This window comes from Cajanus cajan, chromosome 10 (assembly GCF_000230855.2).
Source record: "Cajanus cajan strain Asha chromosome 10, NIPB_CcT2T_4, whole genome shotgun sequence".
Taxonomy (NCBI): Eukaryota; Viridiplantae; Streptophyta; class Magnoliopsida; order Fabales; family Fabaceae; genus Cajanus; species Cajanus cajan.
Window position 1 is genome coordinate 26,350,833 of NC_138526.1, and position 9,923 is coordinate 26,360,755.

Below are 9,923 nucleotides of genomic sequence, written 5' to 3' on the forward strand. Positions count from 1 at the left end.
TTTTAATTTTTTAATTTTTATGTTTTTGAGTAAAATATCAGTGATAACTCCTAAGAACCTTTTTCAAAAACTATTGGTGAATTAGTGTAGTCTCTAGACATTCCTAATTCGATGAGATTTTCAAACGGAAGTCAAAATCAGTTGTGGGAAAAATTGAAATTTTTTGGATTCCGACAATGATCTGTGTCAATAAAGTTATATTGAAAACTATTTTTTCGGATATAATCACGAATGAAGTGATATCTTATTTCAATGTGTTTAGCTTTGTAATGTTGTATGAGATTTTTTGACAAATTTATGACACTTGTATTGTCATATAATACAAGTATATTTGATTCAAGACTAAAATAGTCTTCTGACTTATATTTCAACCCTAAGAATTGTGAACAACATCTAGTAACTGAAATATATTCTATCTTTACTGCTGAAATAGCTATCAACTTTCCAAAAAGTGACATCCTTCACTTGTATTCTTTCTTTCAATTATGTCCTCTACATAGCCTGCGTTACAAAATCGTGCTAACCTAAAATTGTTATTTCTTTCATTGAACAAACTTAGATCAGTAGAGTCTATAAGATATATAAATATTTGTTTCACAATGAGACTCTTTGGGGTCAAAGTGAAATCTGGCACAAAGACATAGTCTCTTACAACACCCTTATAGCTGCGTATGCTCATAGGGGTGAGTGTGGGCCTGCATTGAGGCTCTTTGAGGAAGTTAGAGGGATGGTGTTTAGGGAAATGGGGGAGGGTGGGGGTAGGGATGAGGTTTCCTGAAACGCGATTGTGGCTTGTGGGCAGCACCCGGAGTGATTGGAGGTGGTGGGGTTGTTGTGGGAGAAGGGTAGGATGGGGTTGAAGGTTTATGTTCACTATGGCGAGTGTTTTGACTGCTTTTACTTGTGTTAAGGATTTGGTTGGGGGTATGCAGTTTCATGGGGTGATGATTAAGAGTGTGTTCCATGGGAATTCACATGTTGGGAGTGGGTTGATTGATTTGTATTCACAAAATAGTCAATTATTGTCATTTTGTGAATCTGTTTAAAGGAATAGGTGGTGAAAAGAAAAAGGAGTTTGTTATGAGTCCCAAAGATGGGGCATTGTGGAAGGCTCAACAAAGTGTTTTGATTCTTTTCAAGCGTTGTTCCGGCATGAACCATTTAAAGGAGATGCATGGTCGCATTGTGATACGGAGTTAGTTATACTAGTTAGGGGTTGGATATGTTAGTTAAGTGTATAAAAGGGAATAAGACCCATACATGAAAGGACACATTCAGTCTATTGTAAAAACACAAATCTTCACTCTGCTCACTCTGATTAATAAAACTTTCTTCGGAATCTCTTCTATTCACGATTCCCTAGCTTTCATTTGGTTCTTCGGTTACCTAAATCCCTAGAACTACTTCTTTCCTTATCAATTGGTATCAGCCTGTTCCTTCCTTTTGCAATCCTTCTCCATGGCCGAAAACACCAGGACTCAGGCAGCAATGAAGGAGATGGAGGATCGTCTCGCAGCCCGATTAGAAACCCGTTTGATTGAACTTACGGGAAACATCAAGAAGGCGCTGGATGAATCTTTAAAGAACAGCATTCAAGAAGTCTTCCGGAGTTCACACGAAGGCAATGACAGTCATCATTGTTCTGGGAGTGCGACTCAGCACAAGGGGTCTCATCCACATTCTTCTTACGGAACAAGACTGGCCAGAATCGATTTTCCAAAATTTGGGGGCGATAACGTGCATCAATGGATCTACCAAGCTGAGAATTATTTCTCTATTGATAATACTCCCAATGATGTGAAAGTCAAGATAGCGATCATCCACCTTGAAGGCAAAGCCTTGCAATGGCATACGACATTTGTTCGTTCTGCAGGTAATTTTCCTATTCATAATTGGGCGGCGTACACTAACCTATTGATTGACAGGTTCGGTGCAGTCTATGATGATCCAATGCGGAATTAATGAAGCTGAGACAAACCACTAGTGTTGAGAAATACCATGAGGATTTTGATGCTATCGTGGCTCGGTTACAACTCTCGGAAGAGCATACATTGAGCTGTTTCTTGGGAGGACTAAAGCAGGACATTCAAATGCTGGTCAGGATGTTTCAACCAGATTCTGTGAGAAGGGCATTTACTTTGGCAAAGATGTATGAAGCTGCCAGTTCTCAATCCTCGTTAGCAACTACCCTTGCGAAACAGACTCGAAATCTTTCTAACCAAAAGTCAATACTAGGAGAAAAACCGGTTGCTCTACCAACTGCAGGGGTAGACAACTCCAAGACAGCACCCAAGATTCACAAGAATCTTACCCCAGTGTATATGGCCGAAAGGAGAGCTAAAGGCCTTTGTTACTTCTGCGATGAACCCTTTACTCAATCTCACAGTTTGACTCACAAGAAATTGCAGATACACGTTTTAGAAGTCAATGAAGGTGATGACGAAAGCTCGACACTTGATAGTGCTACAGAAAATGAAGAAGTTGGAATGAAGGAGCCTCAAATTTCAGTGAATGCCTTAACAGGAATTGCCAATTTTAGAACCATGCGAATTACTGGTTATCATAACAAGAAACCTCTCCATGTGCTGATCGATAGTGGCAGTACCCACAACTTCTTGGATATTAATATAGCCAAGAAGTTGGGTTGTCAGATTGTGGAAATGGAACCTTTGAATGTTGTTGTTGTAGATGGAACTAAACTGCAAATTTCCTCGGTGGTACAGAAATTCTCTTGGACGATCCAGCAAACTACTTTCACTTCGGCCATGTTGCTTCTTCCTTTAGGTTGCTGTGATTTGGTGCTTGGCATCGAATGGTTGGTGACATTAGGTAATATTACTTGGAACTTTGACAAATTGACAATGGAGTTTATCGTCCAAGGCCGCAGACATGTCCTTTGAGGTACCTCTTCTAGTGGACTCCATACCATTAAAAGACAACAGGTACAAAAGACTCTACAAGACGGGGTACACCTTACAATGATCAGCCTATGCGAAGATGATACTTCCTTACTTCAATCTATGACTACACATGCGGCTCAACCAGCTATTCCACAAATCATTTTGCAACTTTTGGATGACTTCAAAGACATTTTCCAGGAGCCCACCCAACTTCCTCCTTCTAGACCCAACTATGATCATACAATTCCGTTAATACAGGGCGCTAGCCCTGTGAATAAACGACCCTACAGGTATGCAAGACATCAGAAGGATATTATAGAAGGCTTGATTCAACAATATTTGAAGACTGGAGTTATACAACACAGCACCAGCCCCTATGCAAGCCCGGTGGTATTGGTTGGAAAGAAAGACGATTCTTGGCGCTTATGCGTGGATTATAGAGATCTGAATCCAGCTACAATCAAAAACAAGTTTCCCATTCCATTGGTGGATGACTTATTAGATGAGTTGCATGGCTCTACGGTATTTTCGAAAATAGATCTGCGAGCAGGTTATAATCAAGTCCGAATGGCCAAATCTGATGTGGGAAAGACAACCTTTAGGACACATGGAGGACACTACGAGTATTTGGTCATGCCATTTGGGCTTACAAACGCCCCAGCCACCTTCCAAGGCCTTATAAATGACATTTTCAAACACGCTTTGAGGAAGTTCCTATTGGTTTTTTTTGATGATATACTCATCTATAGTAAGTCCTTCGATGATCATGTGAGACATTTACAGCAGGTCTTGTTAACCATGAGAAAGAATTTGTTATTTGCCAAAAGGTCCAAATGTTACTTTGCGGTTGGAAAGGTAGAATACTTGGGTCATTTCATAAGTGGTGAGGGTGTTTCAACTGATCCAGCAAAAATAGAAGCTATGGTTCATTGGCCATTACCGCAGTCCATAAAACAACTTAGAGGCTTCCTTGGGCTAGCTGGATATTACAGGCGGTTTGTTCACAGGTATGGAATTGTGGCTAAACCTCTCACTGATATGCTAAAAAAGGATAATTTTTCTTGGACACAGGAAGCCAAATTAGCCTTCCAGCATCTCAAACACTTGCTGTCTTCTACCCCCGTCTTGGCATTACCCGATTTTAGCAAAACATTTTTAATTGAAGTGGATGCTTCTGGCTCAGGCATTGGAGCAGTTTTGATGCAAGCTAACCATCTTATTGCCTATATCAGCAAACCCCTCAATAAACAACAACAAGCTCTCTCCACGTATGAAAAAGAGCTAATTGCAGTAGTGTTTGCTGTCCAAAAATGGCGACATTACTTGTTAAATAGGCACTTCATTATTCGAACTGATCATCGCAGCCTGAAATATATCCTAGACCAGAGACTATCCACTGTTTTTCAGCAAAAATGGTTAGTCAAACTCATGGAATTTGATTTTTCTATTGAGTATAAACAAGGGAAAGAGAATGTTGTCGCTGATGCACTCTCTAGAGTGGACTTTCCGGAATGCCATGCTCTAGTTACTTGCCAATTCCAATCTGATTTAGTGGCCAGAATCCAACAACTATGGTCATCTGACCTTACTCTGCAGAAAGTAATTTCTGAGATTGAGAAGGATCCATCATCACACAAGTATCACACTTGGGTTAATGGTGAACTGCGAAGGAAAGGGAGATTGGTTATTGGAGGTGATCAGACCTTGCGAAAAGATATTTTCCAGTGGTTACACGCCTCTGCAGTTGGAGGACATTCGGGCAGGCAAGCTAGTCTACAAAGACTCAAGGCGGTAGTGTATTGGAAAGGGATGCACAAGGATGTTCAGCTGTTTGTTCAACAATGCGTTACGTGCCAGCAATGTAAGTATGATACGACAGCTTCTCCTGGATTGTTACAACCTCTCCCGATTCCGGGTCATGTATGGCAGCACATCGCAATGGACTTTATTGAGGGATTACCAATTTCTTATGGCAAAAAGGTTATTTTTGTGGTTGTAGACAGATTAAGTAAAGCTGCACATTTCATGTCTTTATCCCATCCCTATACAGCTGCGGAAGTAGCCCAGTCCTTCATGGATAATGTCTTCAAACTCCACGGGTTCCCAGATTCTATCACTAGTGACAGAGATGCGGTCTTCACCAGCCAATTTTGGAAGGAGTTCATGAGTCTACAAGGGGTCCAGATTCAGTTGTCCACTTCCTATCACCCTCGGACTGATGGACAGTCTGAAGTGGTCAATCGCTACCTTGAAACATACTTACGGTGCATGTGTTCTGACTGTCCTCAACAGTGGTCCAAATGGCTTCCTTTGGCTGAATGGTGGTACAACACTACCTTTCATTCTTCTATACAAGCCACTCCTTATGAGATTGTTTATGGACAACCTCCTCCAGCTTATTTGCCTTATCTACCGGGGGAATCCAAGTTGGGATTGGTTGATAGAAGCCTGGTAAAAAGAGAAGAAATGCTAAAGGTTCTCAAGTTTCATTTACGAAGGGCTCAAGACAGGATGAAACAAATTGCAGACAAGCACCAGACTGATAGACAATTTGTAATTGGAGACTTCGTTTATGTCAAGCTACACTCCTATCGACAAGTTTCTATTGCTCACAGAAATTGTGCTAAATTAAGTCCTAAGTTTTTCGGTCCTTTCAAGGTGTTAGACCGTATTGGAGCTGTTGCATACAAGCTGGATCTTCCTACCTCGTTTAGAATACATCCTGTTTTTCATGTCTCACAGCTCAAAAGGCATATTGGTGATCTGGTTTCAAGCCCTACACTTCCTCTGCATGCTGCTGATGCCATTTCTGACAAAGAACCTGAAGCAATTTTGGATCGAGCTATTGTCAAAAGGGGAAACAAAGCTGTCACGAAAGTCTTGGTTAAGTGGAAGCACCAACTTCCTGAAGATGCTAGTTGGGAGTTTTACTATGATCTGAAACAGAAGTTTCCTTCTTTTCATCCTTGAGGACAAGGATTTTTTTCAAGCAGGGAGGATTGATACGAAGTTAGTTATACCAGTTAGGGGTTGGATATGTTAGTTAAGTGTATAAAAGGGAATAAGACCCATACATGAAAGGACACATTCAGTCTATTGTAAAAACACAAATCTTCACTGTGCTCACTCTGATTAATAAAACTTTCTTGGGAATCTCTTCTATTCACGATTCCCTAGCTTTCATTTGGTTCTTCGGTTACCTAAATTCCTAGAACTACTTCTTTCCTTATCACATTGTCCAAAGCGGCTTCGATAAGAACCCGCTTGTGGTCGGAAAGATCATCGAGTTTTGTGCGGTGTCGGGGCACGGAGACATGAATTACGCAGTGAGGGTTTTTAACATGATCGATAAACCCGACGCGTTTATGTGTAACACCATGATCAGGGGCTTCGGAAAAACTAGCCAACGACGACAGGCCATTGACTTGTACAGAAGAATGCATGAAAAAGACAGTTTCACGTTCTCTTTCTTCCTCAAAATCATTGCTGGATTGGGGTCAGTTGCATTGGGAAAGCAATTGCATTGCACAATCCTTAAACATGGGCTTGAAACACATGCTTATGTGAGAAACTCTCTGATTCACATGTATGGTATGGTGAAGGACGTAGAAACTGCACACCAACTGTTTGAGGAAATTCCAGATCCAGATTTAGTGGCTTGGAACTCTATCATCGACTCTCAAGTGCATTGCCGAAACTATAAACAAGCTCTCCACCTGTTTGCCAGAATGCTGCAGAGTGGCGTGCTGCCCGACGACGCCACTTTCGTAGTGACCCTCTCAGCTTGTGGAGCAATAGGAGCACTGGATTTCGGGAGGCGAATTCATTCTATCATACGTAACACTGAGCTTGGTGGGAGTGAGAGCACATTAGTCTCCAATTCGCTAATTGACATGTATGCAAAGTGTGGAGCTGTGGAGGAAGCCTACCACATATTTACTAACATGAAAGGGAAGAAGACCGTGATTTCATGGAATGTCATGATTCTTGGGCTTGCCTCCCACGGTAATGGAGAAGAGGCGTTGGCGTTTTTCACGAAAATGTTGCAGCAGAATGTCGAGAGACCGGATGGTGTTACATTCTTGGGGGTGCTAAGTGCTTGTAGCCATGGAGGATTGGTTGAGGAAAGTAGACGGTATATTGATATTATGGGGAGAAAGTATAACATTCAACCCACAATAAAGCACTACGGGTGCATGGTGGACCTTTTGGGTCGAGCTGGTTTAGTTGAGGAAGCATACAATTTGATAAAGAGCATGCCGGTGGAGTGCAATGCAATTGTATGGAGGACTTTGTTAGTTGCATGTCGACTTCATGGATGCGTTGAACTTGGTGAGAAGGTGAGAAAACATCTGTTGGAATTAGAACCAGACCATAGCAGTGATTATGTTCTTCTTGCAAATATGTATGCAAGTACGGGCCAATGGAATGAGATGAGCAAAGAAAGAAGATCAATGCAGGAGAGTTCAGAAACCAGAGCCTGCAAATAGCTTCATCGGCATTCCTAGATTTGGGTTGGAGAAAGAGACTATCGAAACATCGTTTTAACACTGGTAATGTTCTTGTATATTTTACTCCAGACTCGATTAGAATGTTGATTGATTTTATTTTGAATTTTTTATATGATATATAGGCCCTGTTAATTGTTAAACTTTAATCTGGTTTGATCATATGATGATATTCAGACCCTGTCCATACTGGTTTGATTCGCTGGTCTGCTCTGATGATTTTTAAAACTAGCATATATACAATTTTTGTACCCAAAGATTGTACCTTCTGTCTCTAAAAGAAAATACTCATTCTTGTTAGAGCTTACATCATAATTTGTAGTAGGACTTGGGAAGGGTGTTGTTCTAACATTTGTCCAAGTAGAGACCAACAAGTATGTAGATCAACTGATATGAGATTGTTCCAACTCAACTAATAATTTTAAGTTTGAGTTTTAGAGATACAACTATGTTGAATTTTTTATTTTGAAATTGTTGGGGTCATCCTTGTTCTTTCATAATGTATTCTCGCTATGTTAATAGTATATTTTCTCCCTATCTCAGCCATCTGTACCCAAGGCCCAATACTCTCTTGTAGAACTTTTGTTAACTATTTTAAAATATGTTACAAGATACATATATATAATTATTTGTTCTTATTTGTGAAGGGAAAATAATTAAGATTAACAATGTTACAAGAGTCAAAATTACACTTAGAAGGTTAGAAATATAAAGAGGCAAACTTACAATTAGTAGTTTTTTCTAAAGGTTAAAAAATGATAGATAAAGCTTTCATTTCACCCATCTTCACCTCGAAGGAAATGCTCATTCCTCTTAAAATTCCTTCACATAATAGACTCTGGAGGAACATAGAGCATGCTCATGAACTGAACCAACAATATCATGCAATTAATCTGACATTTCAGGTGGAATCTAAATTTAAAATTTTAATAAATATGATGTTTTATATCAGCCCACTAACCCGCAGTAAGAAATTACTTGATACATTTTGTACAACAATATGTCTAAACAGGTCATTTCAGCTATCAAATTCAAAACCCACTTTTTGTATATTTTTGAAGTATGTTGGCCTTTTGCTTAATAATTTCATAAACATATGTGTGTTTCCTTTCATAAGCAAGCATATGAAACTTTTATGCTACATTTTAGCGCTAAAAAAGTGTCAGCTAGCCTGATATATGAGGATGAACAAAATAGACTGATAAATACTTTGAATGACCGAGTGCAGCAATTGAATAAGAATGCATGAGTCAATTAACTAGTTATTGAAAAAAAATTTAAAAGCATGGGAGGGGGGATATATATTTAGCGAGCCCTTTACTTTATGTTTGAATAATTATCACTCCAGTTGCACAAAATCTTAACAAGACCAGAAAAATTTACAGGATGATGAATTATCAACAATTACTTATTATGAAATTGGTGACAATGAGGAATTATGCAAGATATTAGATAATCTTTGACCATCGCATTTTACCAACTTGTTACTATTCCAGGCAAAAAATTGTGATGCAATATTGTTGATTAAACTTCTTATTTTGATGAAGAGGCAAAATAAACTTGAAGTTATCAACATTCAAAAATGCAAAACAATACCATATTTGTTTTATGTTTTTCTGATCTTATCCTTATTGAAGATGGACATGGTATATATTTGGCACAAATGAGGGAATTAAAATTAATAGAGCTATATGAGCTAACACACATATGGTATGGGAATCCAATAGGACCTTTTGGCTTCAAAAGTTGCCCCTCTCTAATACTTCTATTCTATTATGATGCAACAAAGAAGCTCCACCAACTAAATGAATTAAAGTTAGAGGCATGTGAGTTTTTAAGCAATTTAGTTTATTCCTCTATTAATCAGATACTACCAGCAAAGTTCCCATCACTAACCAAGGTAGAGTTGAAGTCTCTCTCAAGATTGAAATGGTTCTACATTAATGGAGTAGAATTTCCAAGTCTAAAATCCTTGACAATAGGTAAATGTCCTCAATTGACATCATTCACAAATGGGTTTGCAACCAAAGATGCATCATCCACAATTATTGATGGGAAGTCTTTCTTTAAATGAACTCACATTACGTAGTTACGACATATTGGTTGTTGTTGTGTCATCTAAGACTTTACAAGAGTTAAGAAAATTGAAGAAACTCATTATGAGTGATTGTATGTGATGAAGGACTATCCTTGAAGATACATGTGGGCCCCATCACTAGGTCCATGGCTAAGAGAGTGGAAGAAGAGGAGGGAGCTCACACACCAAGGGACATCCTCCTCCTGATCATAGAGTACTAAATACTCTCCTAAGCCTCATTAGCATAGGATTTATTTTATTTAAAGTTATTTTTCATTTTTTCCCTTGTATTTTAGGGTGCTTAGGACTTAGAATTTATTTTTCTTTGCATTTCCTATTTTGCCCTAGTATTTTGGGGCACTTAGAAGTTAGGGCTTTATTTCCTAGGTGATTTAAGTGTTTGGCCGTGACATTAATGGGTCCTTTGGGGTAAGAAGA

General features: G+C 39.2%; 1 protein-coding gene across 1 annotated transcript; it reads left to right on the top strand.

The window, feature by feature from the left end:
- Positions 1-787: 787 nt before the first annotated feature.
- LOC109793172 (pentatricopeptide repeat-containing protein At4g21065) lies at positions 788-9,271 on the top strand. The gene is given in 3 exon segments (XM_083065309.1): positions 788-1,199; positions 6,145-7,356; positions 7,358-9,271. Coding segments are annotated over 3 exon segments (1,422 nt in total). The 5' UTR covers positions 788-1,080; the 3' UTR covers positions 7,449-9,271.
- The last annotated feature ends 652 nt before the right edge of the window (positions 9,272-9,923 follow it).